Consider the following 21,288-nt stretch of genomic DNA (forward strand, 5'->3'; position numbering starts at 1 on the left):
ATCAATTTCAGGTTATTTGTTTAGCAAAATATTTTAATATAGAAGTCAAAGACAACCTTAATCCTACTAATATCTGAATTAAAGAGATTTCACAATAACTGCTTAGTTACATAAATGTACTTAACATTTTCAAGATTATGCCATGAAGCTAACAATAAAAACATCAGTATAACAAAGGGTTAACAGAATTTGGGTTAAACAAGACTCTTCCCCTGAACTGCTTGACATACTTATCCCTTTTAACTTCCTCTCATATGAAGATTTTTAAAATAGTAAGATCAAGCTGATACTGTGATCAAAAAGACATACACTGTGGAGTCAGGAATTCCTGTATTTTCTACCACTGACTAAGTATGTAATTATAATTTTTTAAAATTCTCTAAGTCATAAAGGGAAAATATAGGCAAATACACCAAAAGTATAGTGAAGATAATATTCAATGTGGTAATATATATAAAACATCTGGCATAACATGTGGGACAGAGTAAAAACTCAATAAATGTTATTTCCCATATATTTACCACCCTTTAAGGCCCCTCTCCTATACCCTAATTTTCATTTTCTGATAAATATAAATAGGTGTAGGAGAATGGGTCATATTCATTATGTAAAGGAAGACAGAGTCAAAGATTTCAGTCAAGAAAATAGAGCAAAAATCCAAGAATCTCATAATTTCTAGATTAAGGTAACACATAAAGATTGTCTCCTCCAACAATGTATAGTCAGATATGCTGGTGAGAGGATCAGCCACCTCATGGTCTTTCTTTACAGCCACTAAGTTTTAAAACAGGAGTAATTTATAATGTATACATTTACAAAACTGTAAAAAGTTAAGACCACTTGGTCTTCTGTAAACATGTGAAGAAATTATCCCAAAACACAAAAGCAACATATAATTCTTTTCTGAATTTCATATGTGTAATGGCTGATAAATTTTATTTTTATAATCCAAATAGAATCTTCTATTGATGCAATACTGAAATTTCCCATATTTATTAAGGTAATGCCCAGACCAACTCAAATTTTCCTGTTCTCGTATTTAAAAAGTTCACGGACTCCAATATAATATTTAATGCCAAGTTATAAAAAGAGTCAGAGTATAGGTGGGAGAGATGGGCCCCTAATATTCTGGGCTGTATAATAGAATAGATGGTGTTGCCATTCACTGAAAAAAGGAATACTAACAGTGAACTAGGTTGAACTAGTATGGGGTGTATTGAGATTTTTAATTCAGTCTTAAACATGGGAAATTTAGGATACTACTTTTTTTTTTAAGATTTTATTTATTTACCTGACAGACAGAGATCCCAAGTACGCAGAGAGGCAGGCAGAGGGAGAGAAGGGAAAGCAGGCTCCCCGCCAAGCAGAGAGCCCGACGCGGGGCTCAATCCCAGGACCCGGAGACCACAACCCAAGCCAAAGGCAGAGGCCCTAATCCACTGAGCCACCCAGGCGCTCCTAGGATACTTCTAAGACATCTAAGCAATCATGTCAAGTTGGCAATTGACTAAATGGCCATTGAGTTCAGAGGGAAAACCTAAGCAAGAGTAATAAATTTGGGTCATCTTCAGGAAACCACATACGGAGAGAATAGGAAGAGAGGAGTACAAAGCCTAGAGCCATTCCTCGAATAACTCCAAAATAGATTGGCTTAGTGGAGGAAAAAGAGATTATAAAGGAGTAGCCAGAAAGAAAGGCAAAAGATCTGGTCCCAAAAACCAAGGGAAAAGAAGAAATACGTAGTCAACAAAATCAGATACTGAGAGGAGGTCAAGTAAGACACTTGTTAAATTTAGCAATGAATAGGTCACTGGGTATCTTACAGATAAATTATTTCAATGGTGACGGGCAGAAGCTAGATATGTGGGTTGAAGAAATAGTGAAAATAATTACTCTTAGAACAAGTATGAATAAGAAAACAGAAGGCAAAGGCAGTTGGGAGGATATATGAATACAGAAGGGTTATCTGGGGTGGAAATTGTTTTTAAGAGCCAAGACTTAATCGTATTTAAAAAGTGAGCACTGGACCCAATTGAGAAGAAAAGGTGAACAAAATATGATAAATAATTTAAATTATTTGAGAAAGTATGAGATGACAAGATACAGAAAACAGGCCCAAGAAGTGGACTTAGGACATGGAGAAGTTCTGCTATGGAAGCAAGCACAGAGAATGGGTACAAATTCAGTGGATGTGTGTATCTAGTCACAGAAAATAAGGGAGCTGCCACCTGATGATTTAAATTTTTTCTGTAATGTAGATAGAAGAGGTCTATCTGCTGTCTATGATGGGGGAGATGAGAGGATATAAGATTTGAGAGAAATCAGAATAACTGAGAAGTTACGTAGAAAGAGCAAGTATAGACCAGAGAAATCTGACATATCACAATTTCCTTGAGAACACTGATAAATCAAGCCAGTGATGAGAAAATGAAAGCAAGAAATTTATATACTCCTGTCAGGAGTAGAGAAACCATACTAGTCACAACACCTGTTGGAGATGCAAACAATAACTATAACCAGAATATAAATTTTAAATTTTAGATCAAAATGAAAATGTTAAAACAGCAGAAAATATAACTAGTGGTATCAGTGAAAACAACAGTATTCCCACACAAGTAAAGTTTAAAAATCCAGTAGGATATTTACAGATCCAGAAATCAGGAAGAAAAACAACAGTAAGACAAAACAGCACAGCAAATCTTAAAGGGATTTTTATAAGTGAAGCAGACTGCTATTTTCTCGTAAGTGTGTTTTCTTCCTTCTAACACGGAGAAGCCAGTTTCTAGATAACACTGATCTGCTACTTTCTCAACAAGGAATGCAGAGTGAATGTGGTGGACACTGGGGAGGGGAATAAAGACAACTTTTAACAAGATTTTTCAGAAAATAGTTCAAACTGTTAAAATATTGAGACATGATCTGTATCCTACATTGACAAAACCCAGATCAGTTTTCCAGAGTCCTAGAAAGTAACTCAACACCACTAAGTTTTACACTTAAAATGAAATTTCAGCTTCTAGAAATTTTACATCCATGACAATATATAACTGAAGTATTCCATAAAAATAAATCAATTAAACTTTCTTCCTTCAAATTATTTTTGTTTTACTCACTCAGACTTCTTTTCACAGGTCTTAGAAGATTCCTCAATTCTCTTCTCTAGTTCCAAGACAGCCTCCTCCTTGTTTAAAAGCGTCTGCTGTGTCTGTGTAAGTTCCTCTGCTAAAGCTTTCAACCTAGAATGAACAGTTTCCTCATCATCAATCAATAAAGTCAGTTACACTCACTTTATGCCCACACCCTGAGCATTCATACATCTAAGATGGTGATTTCCAAAATGGTAGCCACATGTAATTTAATTCAAAGTACAGTAAAAATCCTTGATTGCATTAACCACCTTTCGACTGCTAAACAGACACATGTAGCTAGTGGCAACCTTATTGGACAATGCAGAAAGGAATATTTCAATAATCACAGGTAGTATTGCAGGGCAAGTCTGAGAATCTTAGTCATTAAATAGAAGAAGAGAAACAGAAAATTAAAAAAGAAGAAAGGATTTAAGCAAATAAATACCCGTACAGTCCCAGGAGGAAGGTATAGTGAAAAGACAATGGTTTTTGTTTTCAGACAAACATGTATTTACATTTTGGCTTTCCTACTTTTTATGAGATGCTGGGCAAGTTGCACGAGCTCATTAGGTTTATTTTCTCCCTTGTAATTTGAGTGCAGTACAACCTGCCTCAAAGCATTATTTTGGAGATCGTATAAACTAATCCATATATAATGACTGGTACTTAGTAGGTACTGAGTAAATGGTATGTAGTATTTTTGGCATATGTTATCTCATTTAATTCTCACAACAACCAATGAGATAGATACTATCACCCATATATTTTTTTAAGATTTTATTTATTTATTTGACAGAGATCACAAGTAGACAGAGGCAGGCAGAGAGAGAGAGGAGGACGCAGGCCCCCTGCTGAGCAGAGAACCCGATGCGGGGCTCGATCCAAGGAACCTATGATCATGACCTGAGCTGAAGGCAGAGGCTTTAACCCACTGAGCCACCCAGGCGCCCCATATTATCCATATTTTAAAGAAAAGAAAGTGAGGCTCAGTTGAATGGTCAATTTAAGTGGATAGTAAGCTATTTCTTTTCATATAATAATGCTTTACAGGTATTTTCCATATAGGTATTAACAATTAAATAGACAAAATTAATATGTACATATAGACCAGATAATTTTTGGTTGCACAAAATGCACTTGGTCCTGAAACAAAACAAACAAACAAAACAAACAAACAAAAAAATGTGGGATGGGATCCAGTGAAGAGGAAAATATTCTCATAATTACAGCTCATGTATAGATGACATAATACATGTCAGGATAGTTTGCAAATTTCAAAGCACTAGTCACCATTGTTTGTACACAAATATAATGTAACAGTTCAAATGACTTATTCTTCACATTTTTATTTTTTTTAAAGATTTAATTTTTTATTTGACAGAGAGAGAGCACAAGTAAGCAGAGCAGCAAGCAGAGGGAGAGAGAGAAGCAGACTCTCTGCTGAACAGGGAGCCCAATGTGGGACTCGATCCTAGGACCCTGGAATCACGACCCAAGCCGAAGGCAGATGCTTAACCAACTGAGCCATGCAGGAGTCCCATTCTTCACATTTTTTAATTAAATATGTTACACTTAAATAATTTGGTGCAAAACAGTTAAATGTCATGAGACTGCCTTAAAAAAAAACTCATAAAACTGACATAAATACTTTACATTTACTGAATGCCAACCAGTTTTAAACACTTTATAAATAAGGACTTAAATCCACAACATTCTTATAACAATATTATTATCTCCATTTACACATGAGAAACTGAGGCACAGAGATTAAGGGTCTTGTCCAAGGTCACAGAGCTGGTAAGTGGAAAAACATAGATCCTGTGTCCATGAACTTAATAACTAATATCCTGTTTTGTAATTTCATACCATAAAATTTATCTAATATATCTGCTTCAGCAAGTACACAAAGATATAAACACAAAGATATTTATTGAAACACTGCTTGTAATCAGAATCACCAAAGGTGAATTCACTGCGATGCTAATGACACTTAACCTTCAGGCACCACACTTGCAAGATCTCAACCCAGACTCTGCACTTATTTTCATATTTGTTTTTTTTAAAAGACTCCCCCTACACACACACACCAATTTTATATGCTTCAGCCTCTACAAAACCTGTATCCACCCCAACAACAGGAAAAAGCTGGAAATAAATGCCCATCTATAAATAACTACATTAAATAAATTTTATTACACATAAGCAATAAAACACTGTACACTATTAATATTTCATAGATATTAAGAAAAGAGGATAATGCAAAAAAGTATGCATAGAGTAAGCCCATTTAAGTCAAGAAAACAATTTATATACACGGAAATGCTTATATATACATTCTGGAAAGATACATGAACTTTTTTCCACCAATTAACACCAGAAGGTACAAATGGGGTCTATAAAAAGGAAAGCTTTGATTTTCACTGTACACCCTTTTGTAAGATTTTATGGATTTTATCATCTGCAAGCATTAGCTGGATAATTTTTAAAGACTTCATGTTATTTAAAGACACAAAAGCCAAAAATTGTAGAAATTTTGTAGAAATTGTAGAAAAGTAACAAGTTTTCAGTACTTATACAGTAACTTTTCTATCCTCAAACCATTGGCCATCATTATCTAAATCTTAAAGCACTCTTGCAGAAACATAACTTCCTAAAAAATTATACATTATAAACTTCCAATACTGTCACATTCATATGATATTTGGGTTAATTAAAAAAAAAATAGAAAAGGGTTACACAGCTGCCTGAAGTACTTTTTCTGACATCACTTTCTCTCTATGACTGCAATATAAATTGAAGAAATAAAACATTTCTTATGATCTCTTTCTTAAAATATAATTGTAGCAGCACAGCAATTTATGGGTGACCTTCTATACCATGACACAAATCTTTACTAGCTCTTCTCAAGATTAAACAGAAAATAGCTCTTAATCAACCAAACAAAGTTGTGAGCTGCTATTAAATGCATTTATCTCCTAAGACACAACCTCACCCACCCCAACTGAAAAATCCACCTGCCTTCTTCCATGTGATTTCTCTGTGTCCCTTATCAATAAATCCTTTTAACATGTCATCTGCCTTCTAATATTTTACATATTTCCAAACCTTTCCCAGTCACTCATTCAAAAAGTATCCCCCTAACATAACTGTAGTACATTTTCAACCAAAGACCTAACTTGAACTATGACTATAAATGAGAACAGCAATAAACAAACTTGATAAAACAACAGTCCTGCTTAAAATGTGAGAATACTGCATTATTTATCATTCTACTGACTGACAAGGTTGATTCAGTCTGATGGGTTAAATTGCCTCCAACAGGAGTCAATAAACATTTGTCTAGAAAATAAATATTTTAGGGTCTGCCTCCAAGAGGCAAAATCAAGGATATTAAGTAGGTATTAGCACAACAAAAGAGAAAAAAATATAAATATCTTACTGAAAATTTCAAAATATAATATTAATTGGGTACAATTCATTGTAACACTGGTGTATTAATGAGAAGGATAGACATCTTCTGAAGGAAATAATTTTTCCCTTCATTTGGGTTCAAAGTTAGTGCTCATCATAAAATCAACCGTAAATGTTCATTTGTTAAAGCAGATATATAATGAGATTTCATGTATTTCATCTTTGAAACGATCTTTTCACATAAATGGATACTGCCAAATACCATTAACAGTCATAAATATGACTTAAAATAAGTATATTTACTGCTTAGAAGGCATTTATAAAATTATATTGCATGATTTTTAGCATGTCATTGCATTGCAGACTAATCACTCCAGACTCTCACTCCTAGGTAGGAACTCCTTAATTGCACAGTTGAGTGGATTTTTGAAATGCCAAAATACTTGCACAGAGGTCCAAAACTCACTGCTAGAAACATAGTTTGAGCATAGAAAATACATCAGCTACAAATTGGTGGGAATGGTAACCTTGCTTCATGTTTCGATGTTTGATGGCACAGGAAGTATATACAATAGCCTGCCAATACCTGGGATTCAAGAAATGTTAGCTGCCATCTAAATGACTGTACTACAATATAAATTCTGCAGGTAAGCACTACACTATCTTACAATTTTAGGCTGAATTCATTAGGAAAATAGTCAAGTCTTTAGCACAAGCTAATTTTTCTGAAGCTTTTGGACAGTGTTGAATCATAGTAGTTGAGGGAAAATCTGATTATTTAGAAAAATTTCAGTGTTGGCTTTGACCTCAAAAAAAAGTCACAATAAAACTTTACTGCTTCTAACTCATCAAAATCCTATGTGACAGGGCAAGTGAGGGTATTCAATTCCAGTTTTTGACAAAAATTCATGGACTGATGACGGTCAAGTCCATGAGAACAAATGAAAGTCATTACTGACATTATTAATTTGAGAACACAAGATTAGATTGGACATTTTTCCAAGAAGTACCTGCTTATGAAAAATACAATGAATAATCATACTAGGTAAACACCTAACATTTTCACAAGCTTTGTAAATTTGTTCAACTATGCCTCTTTCTGATTCACATATTTTTAACACCATCGGTTTTAACACATCTCAAGAGATACCACTTCAGTTTGTACTGAATTAGTGTTTTCTCAACCTCTTTGAAAATATTCTTGTCTATAGTTGTACCACAAAGACTATTCCTAGAGAGTAATTCTTCAGTCACTTCAGGCTTGCCATTGAGTCCTCAAACAAACAACTGAGCAGTTTTGATCACACCTGCTGACTTATCAAGAGACAGGGAAAGCCACTGGAAATCATTTATCTTTTTAAATTAACTAATGATGCAGCTTCCAATCTTCTCAACTCTTCAAGGGAATATTCTCACTGAAAGACTAATAGACATAAACAGGTTTATTTTGTCTAGACATATTTCCTATTTCCTTAGTTACTACAGTGAAATACTAATTAATTCACCACTAGTAAATGAGTTTCCCTGTTTAGATAAGAAATGAGCCACCCAGAAACTTATTTTGGTTGCATCCTTATTTTCCTATTTTTCTGAAGAAAGTCTGCTGTGATGAGGTATTCCATTTTAAATTTTATAATTTTCCTGACTAATGCTCTCCTGTGAGTTAGTGATACTGAAATGAGTATTTAGACTGACAATGCCAACATACATTACATCATTTTAGTGCAGCCATAGTGTCACTGCATAAAAAACACAATACTGTGCCACTTAATTCAGTAACAAAATAATACACACTCCACTGTGTCATATCTTGATAAGCACGGCAGTAATATATATTGTATACCTGAAATGAATATAACAATGTTAATTACACTAGAATTAAAATTTAAAAAAATTTTTAAAAGTGCAACATTCAAAATCTATACTCTTGTTTTGACATAATAGGAATGGGCTGATAACAGAAAGTCATTCAAATGCTGTAAGACAGCAATATGTGCGGCACTCAAAATGCTACTGAGTTCGAACGGTGTCACTGTGGTCTGTAGTACACCAAGCAGCAGTGTGAATGAGGAGAACACCATATATGGTCTCTGTCACAAATGCTCAGCTCTGTCATTGTAGCAATGGTAAAAGATAAATGAATGAGTATGGCAGTGTTCTAATAATCCTTTATTTATATACTCTGATGTTTAAACTTCACATAATCATTATGTGTCACAAAATATGTTTCCACTGATTTTTTAAAATATTTAAAAATGTAAACAGTATTCTTAGCTCACAGACAGCATAAAAATAAGTAGCAAGCTGGATATGGCCCACAGCCCATAGTTTGCTAATTCATATCCCATAAAATCAAAAAGAATTGCTTTTCCTCATAATTACCATTCTTCAATTAAGAGATCTTATTTAGGGGTGCCTGGGTGGCTCATCAGTTAAGCATCTGCCTTTTTGGCTCAAGTCATGATCCCAGGGTCCTGGGATCAAACTCCTCCCCCCCCACCCTTACCCCACATCAGACTCCCTGCTCAGTGGAAAGCCTGCTTCTCCTTCTTCTAGTTGCTTGTGTTCTTTGTTGCTATCTCTCTCTCTCTCAAATAAACAAAGAAAGAAAGAAAGAAAGAAAGAAAGAAAGAAAGAAAGAAAGAAAATCTTTAAAAGAGAGAAAGATCTTAGTTATACCCCATTATAAAAGCTAACCACATTCTCACTTTTAATTTTTAAAAAATGTACTAGGAAACACAGGCTTGAGGTTGGGCTTTAGTTAGAACACAAGACTATTTGGGGGCACCTGGGTGCTCAGTGGGTTAAGCTTCTGCCTTTGGCTCAGGTCACGATCTCAGGGTCCTGGGATAGAGCCTCGCATCAGACTCTGCTCAGCAGGGAGCCTGCTTCCCCTTCTCTCTCTGCCTGCCTCTCTGCCTACTTGTGATCTCTCTCTCTGTCAAATAAATAAATAAAATCTTAAAAAAAAAACAAAAAACACAAGACTATTTAACACAATCTTTTAGAATTCAAATATATGTACTACTGATAGGGAGAATAACTTATAATAAAAGAAACCTCATTTCAAACCAGAAAACTGAGTCAAAGAAGACCTAAGTATTACCATAATGCCTCATCATTTTATTAAAATTAACCAAAATTCCTCTTTGGGCAGACATGTTAATGTTCACCTTGTTTTGAAGTAACTTGATATCTTTAATTTGCCTTAATTAAACTACTGATGTGCTTGTCAGAACTCCATTTACCCTGCTTTAAGTATGCCACAGATCGCAGATGGATGCCTCATCTATCCCAAATGCCAAAACTAATGTAATAAATACTTACATATATTTTTCTAATGTTCAAAATTTTATAGGCCTGTCCTCTTCAAGTTATTCTGATGAGCTAAAATTACTGAGTCCCAAATTATTCAATTAAATAGTGATTAGATGAGAGGAAATATTTGCATATATCATCTTAATAAATGGATGATTAAAATCAATATAGTATCTTTTCTAGCATTTGACAAAGAAGAGTGATTCAAAACAGAGGCTGATGAGGAAGGGGTGATGAAAGGGAAGAAAACAGGCTGTAGATCACAGAGACAAAGAAAACAACCTCAGATTGCAACTTGAAGGTAATACAGCTTAAATGGATGTGTGATAGGAAGTGTACGATCTCAGGTGTCCAGTGCTAGAAATTATTGGAGGCTGAGGAAGCCGCCCTCTACCACATCATGATCTACTTGCAAAAAAAATTTCCCATACGTAGGAAATAAACAATCTTACAAATACGTGAGTTGAAGTCTCTATATACCACCCTTTATCAATGTAGCTCATACAAATTATGAGAATATGATAAAATGCTTCATGGCACATATTTAGATGGATAAATGCAGTAACTTTGCCATTTACTATTATTACAACATTAGATTTCCAACACACCTCCTTTTGGGTATGAATAATAGTTATGTAATAATGTCAGAACCTCTTACATTTAGCTGAGAAAACTGTACATGACACCGTAAGCGGGAAACAAGAACAGAAATTATTAAATATATGAATAAATTTCTGCTAATAAAAATGACAATTTGTATGTTACGTTTGGGAATCTAAAAAAAAAGCCCCCTCCAAATTAAAAGATGTCTTTTTATGAATAGCGAAGTGAAAAATATAACCTTAGGGAAAGTGGATCTACTTGAACTTCAAATACCTTGCAATTTAACACTGACCCAGAAGTATGGCAGAGGAGAAAAAAATACAGTCAAAAAGGAATCCAGTTAGACTACTGTAAAAATGCTACTTTTAATCCAAGGACACAATACAACTTGAGGAATATAAATCTGTCAGAAAAGTTTAACAAAAAGATATTCTTTAAATATGAAAGATACATATTCAAACAGAGCAACAGTCTTTAACCATTTTGGGTGGTAAAGCCCTCCGAAAAATTGCAGGAACCTGCCCACAGAAAGAACACACACATTTCTACACACAATTTTACTGGGTTTATGGCACAGATTTTCAATCCTGGCTACACGACAAAGTCACCTGGAAAGTTTACCAAAAATCCCAGTGCCTAGACCCTCCCCTACAAAATCTGATTTAATTGGTTTGGGTGAGGTCCCAGGCAGCATTTTTTAAAGCTCCTTCAATGATCCTAACATAAAGCCAGAGATGATGACATCCACTATTCAAAAACTCCCCGAAATCTCTCCATAAAACCCTCTTCATTCACTTGCTCATTCAACAAAGATGTTAATTAATCATCTGCAACATCTGGCATTTAGCCAAAAATTCTGAAGAGTCCTAGAGAAATGTAGTCCAGTTCTTTCTGTTTCACAGTCACCACGAATCAGCAGTCTGGCAGTTTGCCAGTATGACTTGCATTATTAGAAAAATTCTCCGGGAGTCAAATACTAATGATTCTCACTTCCAAACTAATGTAACCTTTCATAAAGGAGGGTCACCAGATCACTGAAACAAACACAGAGGAAATGCAAAATGAACACAGTTTTGAAGTTTTCCTCTACTATCTCTTATTATAGCTCTTAAATGGGCTCAGGAAAAATGTAGAACATGGGGAGGCACGGGCCATAAAACACTGGCATTTTCAAATAATGCTTTTGAGAGTATTCTATTCTAAAACTATACAGAGCAGGAACAAGTGATTCAGGAACAAGTGTTTAGTGAAAGGATAAGTGACACAATGGGAGGAAAAACAAATAGCTAATGTTCTGGAAAGTCATGCCACAATAAAATTGCAAAGATTAGAGAAACAAAACTACATTTACTTAACATTATTATAAACGCTGGCCCCAACAAGCTTGCCTACTCACCTCATCTACTCACCCCCATTCCAACATATGATCTACATATATACAAATACATATATGTACTATTTTTATTAACAGACTCATTCTATAAATATTACTGTATAACTTGCTATTTATCATATACTTTGGAGATCTTCCCATAAAAGCATATATATATATGGGTGTGTGTGTGTGTGTGTTTGTGTGTGTGTATATATATGTATATATAGATAAATAAAGATAACTTACTCTATTTAAAACTTGCATAATCTGGAAAATTCTAGCTATAGTATTATGTATATATCTTAATTCAACCAATCCCTTATTGATGAATATTTAGGGTGCTTCCAGTGTTATGCCCAAACAAAAGGACTGTTTTAAGACCTTTATAGTCCTTAACCTCTATTCAAATTAATGTCATATATACTAAAATGCGGTTTCTCAGAAATCCACATTCACATGCAGATATTAAATTCCATATTGTACACCTGAAACTAATACAACACTGTATGTTAACCAAAAGAAAAAAAAAAGAAAATCTAACCTATGAATTTTTAAATATTTTTGCATTTACCAAATTTAATAATTAATGAAAGTGACATAATATACCTTGTAACATAGTTTTCTTTTCAAATTCAGTAACTAACAAAAAAATATTTCCAAAAGCCCAAGAAAAACTAAGCATTAATTTTTGGGAATTAATGGGAGTCCACCCCAAGCAGTAATTAAAATAAACAACAAAGCCAGTACCTAGAACTTGCTTTGTGCCAGGGACTATTCTAAGTATTCTACATTAATTCATGCACGTAACCTTTACAACAACACTCTGAGTTGGGGGCCATTGTTATCACCATTTTATATTTGAGGAAAACAATATAACATATAGGGACTAAGTAATCTGTCCAGTTTCACAGAGGTAATGTCATACTGTCAAGATTCAGAATCAGGCAATGTACCATGTTACACTTAGACATATATCCTTGTTTACCTATAGGTTAAGTTCTAGAAGTAAAATTTCCAACTCAAAACATATGAGCAAGTCCAATTTGATGTATGTTGCAAAATTATCCTCCAAAAAGCTTACACTAATTTATATTTCCAGCAAGACTTTGTAAGAAGGCTTATTTCTCCATACCCTCCATAACAGTGTGTATTATCAAATTATTTAGTTCTTGCCAATCTGGGAGGTGGAACAGTTGTCTTTTTAAAAAATGGATATTTCTTTATTGTCACAGGACTATTGGTCATTTGTATTTATTTGTCCAAAGCTATCTATCTGTTCATCTGTTTCATTCATTTATTCCTATTGGACATAATACTTCAACACATTCAACAACAAAATTAATAAATTAATGCCTCAAGAAAGAAATTAGTTCAACTTCAAAGCACTAACATTATAGTAAAAAGACTTTGCATCATATTAAATATATACATATGTGTGTATATATATACATTTTTTGTGGATTTATTTTAGGTGCCAATAAACACATTGAATAATTCATTCTTGGAATAAAATTCTTGAGGAAAACCTGCTCTTAAACTCATATCCTGATTTAGACACTGCTCAGTGAAATGTAGCTAAAGTTTTGTCTCAATAAGATGTAAGCAATTAAATCTTCTATCGCATTATCGAAGATTTATTATCCTTAATTTATTACATTTTTTATTGCTTCATCATCATAATTAAGAAATAATGATTTATGTGCATAACTAGTTTTATTCTCATTATACTCTGAAAAGCAATAAAACAAATTATTCTTTGGTCACAAAATCTCTTATTTTACATAAGCTTTTAACAGGTAGCTATTTTTAATTCTGCCATATTACACTCCCATATTTTTATACTCATTCTTTCTTGGTGTTTATTAAAATAAATGGACTGATTTTAGCATAAATACCTTGAAGGTATTAACCCTTGCAACCTTAAATATACAGTAAATATATTTTGATGAATAAATGAATAAATTACTTGGGAACAATATAATGATCAAAAAACCCCAGGAGTAATTTATGCTATATTCCTTCACTTGGCAGCACAGGAATAGAAAAATGAAATTTGTCACTGCACAAGAACTGAGAAACTCTACTATCCATTTTGTGCCATAAATCTACCCCTATCATTATTCTTGACCTTGGCACTATTGACATTTTCACCAGATAACTCTTTTTACAGATGACTGTCCTATGCACTGTAGGATACTGAGCGGCATCCGTGGCCTCTACCCACTAGTTACCAGCAGCAACTTCCCATCTGACAAACAAAAATGTCTCCAGATATGGTCAAATGTTCCCTGGGGACAAAAATGACTCAGGGTAAGGATCACTGGTTTAAAAATGGCTAACACTGCAAGTATATATCTAAAACCAAAGTAAGACTCCCGTGAAGGACTTCAAAATTTGGGAACAGCTTCAAGAATCCCAATATGGTTGCAGAAAAACCTCCCTAATTCAGTATACTCCCATGCCTCCCTTCCACTCAACAGTCAATCCACCATAACTTTTAAGCCTTCAGGTGATTCAACAAGTATTTGTTAGTTTCTTCCATTCCCCTTGCTCAACTTTAAAGTTTTTAACCCCTTTCCAAGAGCTAGTTGCAGGATTCTACCCACTCAGTTATTCATCTGTAACACCACAATATTACTGAACAATAGAAAGGAGATTGTTAAGTTATATTAGATGGGGACTTCTGGCTGAGTCTTTTGAGGTAAAGTGCCAACAAGTCATACGATATTATGTATCCAATATTGAAGACAAATGAGTACATAATCAATCCTAGCTGTGGTTCTGACCCAGAAGACAAGTGTATACAGTGCTTATTAATAAATGTTTCTTTCTGTTGCTCCTAAAAAAATTATTAATGGATGAGTTAAATATTTATTTATTTGAAAGAGACAAAGTGAGAGCATGAGCCAAGGGAGGTGCAGAGGGAGAAGCAGGCTCCCTGCTGGGCAGGACCCTGGAATCATGACCCGAGCTGAAGCCAGATGCTTAACCAACTGAGCCACCCACAGACCCGTGAGTTAAATATTTACAAGTAGAATGCCTTAACTATGTTTTGTTTTTTCTTTCCTTTCCTTTCCCTTTCCCTTTCTTTTCTTTTTTCTTTTTTAAAGATTTTATCTATTTATTTGATAGAGATAGAGTACAAACAGGGGAAGCTGCAGGCAGAGGGAAAGGGAGAATCAGCAACCCCCCATGGGGCTGGGATCATGACCTGAGCAGAAGGCAGATGCTTAACCTACTAAACCACCCAGGTACCCCCATTAACTCTCTTTTCTAAATTTAAAAATATACTATTGGTAGCCTCTAATACTTGAAAAGGACTGAAAAACACATTAAGATTTCTCAAAACTCCTTTAAACTATTAGGCAACAATAACAAGGTGAAAAACTAATTTATTTAAAAGCCTGTAACAGAAGAAATCCCTGCTCACAGAGAAAAGAATTCAAAGTCAACTTTTTATACTAAACACTTCTGACACCTGAGTCTCTTCTTTACCACTCAATGTTCTCATTTCCAAAATGGTTCTGCCAAAAAGTTTTGAGTATTGAATATGAAAGAGAAAGAAGGAAGGTAGGAAGAAAGGAAGCAAGGATGGATGTTAGTTAGTTAGTTTTTTGAAAAGCATGAACCAGTATTCCAATATAAGGAACTGGGCAAGTGACTATAACATCACACAGAAATTTGATTTTCAGAATCACCAAAATTAATGATCACAATGACTGAAGTTAATATATTTTTCAAAACATTTCTTTCTGACCAAACAACAATCCGTTCATTTTTAATTTACTTTTCATTACTTGCAAAAAATGAATTTTAAATCTGATAAAGTACAACTATAAACAATAACACTAATTTTTAAACTATTCAGATTTCTAAATACTTACATTACTTGCAAACTTTCTGCTGTTAAATTATTCCACATAATTTCATTTGCCTGAAGATTTTCATTTTCTTCTAGTAAGGAAGTATCAAATTCAATTTCTTGCTCTTTAGCAGCCGTTGTTCTAATAAAGCATGCCAAATAATTTTGATCAATATGACTATACTATCATAATATATCTTAGTGCACACCAAAGGCAGAGTATTTGTTACCCAAAATTATGTTCACAGAGTAAATATAAATAGAATAAATCATATTAAGCCCCAGGCACTAAGATCTAATCACATAATTTCAGCCTTAATTTCATTTGTGGAATATGGATATTAGCCTATTTTATTCCTGTCATAATGGTAATGAGTATATCTGGATAAATAATTGATGCATCATAAATTTAACATACATACGAAGTCAATATTATCATTATACAAATGTTGAAAAAATATATAATTTCGTGGATTAAATACGGGTTTAAGCAATGATACAGTAACAACTGACAAATTTTAAATTTAAAAAAACATAAAGATAATTATATAAATTAGTTATCACTGAGAAAGAACTTTGAAAATAATTAAAAGCAGATAAAGTAATGAGTAATATCATATGTCCAACAAGCTCTTCAATATCTTATTTTAATTTAGTTAAATACTATGTGGTAGAAAAGAAAATAATACTGTCACAAATACTGAAAGAAGAATAAAAATATTATACATACCTGTGAACATCTATGAAATTATTATATTCTGTGCTAGGGTCTATCTGTTCAACTGACATTTGAATCTCTTTATGGACATTCACTATTTCCTCTGTAACCAGACTGGTTATCTGGCTATATTCATCAAATATGCCTTTTCTGAAAACAAAAATAAAATTTTACAACATTTTTAAGTCCTCAAGGGAAACACAGGCCCAAAAAAGATTCAGAACAATAAACATAAGAAATGTAATACCAACATTTACAGATGGTGATTTTATGCACCACCTTATATCATATACCTGGATAGTTAAGGGATTATACAAAGGCAGAGATTAACAATTTACGTTTGATGTAACATAATAATGCAAATGATCTAGAATAAGGCATTACCTTTTCCAACACGTATTTGACATATACAAAATGTAAGGTCAGGTTGATCGTTTTCTATTTCTAAAGAGTGTCATAGAAATGCTCAAGTCCATCACATGGAACTTGGATCAACTCCTGTCTCTTTAATGTTTCTCTCCAGTGGCTGCTTCTTCCTCAACTATCCGACCTCTTGGTTTTCTCTTGCTCCTGGGCCCCTGCTCTTTCCTGTATATTTAGTTACAGAGTTCAACTCATTGTATATACCTTCAATGACATCTAGAGCTCTTCTCCTGACCTCTAGTCAGTATGAAAAATGTCACAAAACACATTAGCTTTATCTAATGAATACAAAAGAAAAACTACTCTGTAGTAAAGACCTGATCCCAACTTAAGAATGCTATGCGTAAAAATATACCACTGGTCAAAAGTGGCCTCAACAAGTGTGGACAGACAGGCTTATCTTGCCTTTTCCCAAATAAATAAAAGGCATAGTTTGCTTTTCTTTTCTAAAATCATCACTCATAAAAAATTATTACTTACAAAATCTCTCTTATTCAGTGCTATCCCAATAGCCGAATACTATTTGGGGTTTTGAACAAAAAAAAAAAAAAAAAAAAGATTCAAACTGCTTCAGGCAATGCAAATTTGAAATGATTACAGAAATCACCTGACAAAATTTAAAGAAAAGTGGAAGGCAGAGGAAATTTAAAACAGATTTAGTAAACATCCTTGGGGTTCTGACCACAGAAGTGAAAGCACTGAATGATATTAATGTAAATGACCCTATCTAGATAACTCTCATAAAGCAATACCATAATATGATGTGGAGATGATTATTAATATCTACCTTTAGGACAAATGTAATTTTAAAAAACAAATTCTAATGTTGTTATGTGAATGTGACATGGAATTCAATTTCAGTGATATGATCATGCTTGAATATTTTAAATGCTGGAACTAAAATAATTTATTGTTAAAGATAATACACTATAGGAAACTACTATGTCTCAAAAAGACATCTAGGGATGATGAAGATGCCATTACTGAAGACTCATGTGAAGAGTTTGAAAAAATAATGACTCATGAAATGAAAGTAGGAAAGGAAGTATTTCTGAATCAAACTATATAATTTAAAGTAGACATAACTATGGGGTGCCTGGGTGGCTCAGTCCATTAAACATGACTCTTGATTTCAGCTCAGATCATGATTGCAGGGTCCTGAGAGGGAGCCCAGAGTGGGGTTCAGCAGGGAGTATACTTGAGACTCTCTCTCTCTCTCTCCTGCTCTGCACCTCCCCCCTCACCTACTCACGCAAGCTCTCTCTAAAATAAATCTTTAAAAAATTAATAAAAAAATAAAGCATACATATATAAATTTATACATTAAATATTTTAAGGAGATATTTTATAATACCATTAAAAGCTTACATACTCAAGTCAACTAAAAACTTTTTTATCTTTTTACTGGGAAAATGGGAGATCACCTAAACCAGCTAATAAAGCAGATGAAGTCTACCAGAGTGGTTAATCTTTTTCTGTTGTACTGATATCTATGGTAAACATGTGTGCTTTTGACATACTGTCCAAAGTATATTGTTAGCTCCTTGAAGGCAAAAATTGCAGCCATATCACAGGCAGTGTGTTTTGCATACATTAGAACTTCAATAAACATTTGTTGATTTTAATCTCACACAATAAAAGCTGGCATATAAATCTACAAAAAATTCTTTCCTTTGATGGAGCTAGAGAGTATAATGCTAAGTGAAGTAAGTCAATCAGAGAAAGACAAATACCATATGATTTCACTCATGTGGAATTTAAGAAACAACAAATAAAACAAACAAAGGGGAAAAAAGAGAGAGGCAGAGAAACCACGAAACAGACCCTAACTAAGAGAACAAACTGATGGTTACCAGAGGTGAGGGGGTGAGGTGATGGATGAAATAGATAAAGGGGATAAAGAATACACTTATCACAATGGGCAAAGGTTAATGTATAGAATTGCTGAGTCTCTACATTGTACACCTGAAACTAATATCACAGTGTATGGTTACTATACTAGAATTAAAATTAAATACTTAAAAAAATTACTTCCTTTGGACTACTCAGTCGCTCAATATTTAAAACACTACCCTCTGAATATAGATATTCACTTCTTAATACTTGTGAACTAATGAATTTTTTTGAACCTAAATTTCCAGCTAATGGGAGTAGAATAAAAACATACAAAAAGAAGGACTGTTTTTAGGGCTAGCTGGAGGGCTTAGGAAATGATAATAAACTGAATGGACACCAGAAGTAAAAATCAAGTAGGACCAAGGTAAAACAAATCTGAAATACCCATTGGCCTGGATCAATAATGACGTTCACAAAACACAGACAACTTCTATCCAAAAGCTTACACCGGAGAGAAAATAACATTAATTAAATTAAATGAAAATGCCCAATACGAAATGTAACTTACAGTGCTTTTTTTTTTTTTAATTTTTTTTAAGATTTTATTTTATTTATTTGACAGTGAGAGAGAGAGATCACAAGTAGGCAGAGAGAGAGGAGGAAGCAGGCTCCCCGCGGAGCAGAGAGCCCGATGCGGGGCTCGATCCCAGGACCCCGAGATCATGACCCAAGCCGAAGGCAGCGGCCCAATCCACTGAGCCACCCAGGCGCCCCACTTACAGTGCTTTTATCATTTCTTCTTGCATCTTTTGTAAGGAGTCCAGAAGCAAAGGAAGTGTGGTGTCATAATACTGATTCTGATGCAGCTGCGCCCCTTTCAATGCCAATACATACTGATTATGCAACATATGAAGTTTCATTGTCGCTTTGTCATACCGTTCCTTGGCCTTTTCGGTTTCTTTTCCTGAAAGAAACATTGAAGAAAGTTTACAAGGAGATAAAAAAGCTTTATCTTCTCCATATGCAAACTGAGTGACCACTATTTTGTATTTCACACATTTTAAGAATAATAATAAAATTTTATTGAACATACACTATATGTTCAGCTCTATGTAAAGTACTACTAATTTGCCAGTACTAGGCACACAGGCTGCTATGAAGGAGGCATATATTACAGTAAATGTTTGGTGAATGTAAATTAATGTACAATTTTTTACAAAATTATACAGAAAAGTGTTCCTTCTCATTTTCAAGCAGCTCACACCAAATTGGAACAACAATGCAAATGAAACTGTATAATCAAGGAAACAGGAAAGTTTATAAATATAATGTTAAATTTTTAGGTCTGTATTTGTGGTATCAATAAAGACAAAGGGAGTCAAAGGAGGCTTTGTAGAAAAACCAAACATGGGGTGTGTCCAGGAAGGTATAAAAAAGACAGAATGGACAAAAATTCCTCCTTTTGTTCCTTTCTTTCAATGCATATTATTAACTGATCACCACCAGGAACTGTGCAAAACATTAGGAATTCAGTACCCAGCAAAACCAAGTCCTCAACCTAGAACCCCTGGTCTGGTGAATTGGAATACTGAGGGAAAATATATTGAGAATAAGTGAAATTACATAGGAAAGCAAAGAAATAAGCTCAAAGAGGCTAAGTTTCAAGGAAGTGAAGGCATTATGTCTATAGAGGTAGGGCAACTTTAGTAGTGAATGACTTGAAAATCAAGCAGGGAAATGTAAACTTGATATGGGAGAAGTCCAGGAGATATTGATAATATTATGAACTAAAACCTTTTGGGGTGACTTTAGTAAAATCGTTCAGAAAATATTTACAGATTGACAGTATAAATGACTCTATAAGTAAAATTTTTAAGCATGTCTACAATTGTTGGTGCAAACTGAACAAATATATCTTGTCAATTATTTAGATTTAGGGAATAAACTTTTCAAAATGTTTATTAATTTTTGCCCTCTTTCCAAGCATAATCCTCCAAATTAATCTTCTCCCAAAAAAAGATCTATGTTGAGAATTTTTGATGCCACAGGCTCCCCTCTGCTGCCACTCTGTTTCGACGTGGCACCCATCTGAGTAGTCCCTATATGTAGGAGTTGGAAAAGCATTCCCTGTTGGAGGATGTCGCTAGCCCAGGGCCAAAAGCAGAGAAAAAGTCAGTGTTTTGGGGGAGAGAGGAGACCGCAGACCCTCAGATAGGCACAGGCAGGGCAACATAGTAAGAACCGTTCCCTTGCCTTTCTCATCTCCCCTCCAATTCTCAGGTATAGGAACCACATCTAGCTGGTAAAAATGGAAATCTTTCTGGCACACTGGTAGATCTCCGCTACCTACAAACTCTACTGGTTCCAAGTACTAGAGCCACCATGTAATTATTTTAGGGAGTTGCACCTAATTATTTTACAGAGCATAACTCTCTCGCCATAGTCCATTAGCCAGTTCCTGCACATGGGAACATTATTAATTATCCAAGTTATTTACAAATTGCTGCCCAAGATAACCTATTTTGTGTTATAAAATAAAGAACTTCTCAAGAAGAAAATATTTTAATCACCAGAGTATCTTTTCTAACCCTTCTCATTGCTATCCAGAAACAGG

At 34.2% G+C, this 21,288-nt stretch overlaps 1 protein-coding gene across 6 annotated transcripts in view; it reads right to left on the bottom strand.

Annotated features, from left to right (window-relative positions):
- Positions 1–21,288, bottom strand: part of FER (FER tyrosine kinase) — a 466,540-nt gene that overhangs the window by 348,249 nt on the left and 97,003 nt on the right. For all 6 annotated transcript variants that reach the window (XM_045999916.1, XM_045999920.1, XM_045999919.1 and 3 more), the window contains 4 exons: positions 19,455–19,638; positions 16,428–16,565; positions 15,720–15,839; positions 3,114–3,236 (listed from right to left, as the gene is read on the bottom strand). In XM_045999916.1, coding sequence (XP_045855872.1) covers positions 3,114–3,236; positions 15,720–15,839; positions 16,428–16,565; positions 19,455–19,638 — 565 coding nt within the window. The remainder of the gene's footprint in view (positions 1–3,113; positions 3,237–15,719; positions 15,840–16,427; positions 16,566–19,454; positions 19,639–21,288) is intronic.

Source organism: Meles meles, chromosome 3 (assembly GCF_922984935.1).
Source record: "Meles meles chromosome 3, mMelMel3.1 paternal haplotype, whole genome shotgun sequence".
Lineage (NCBI taxonomy): Eukaryota > Metazoa > Chordata > Mammalia > Carnivora > Mustelidae > Meles > Meles meles.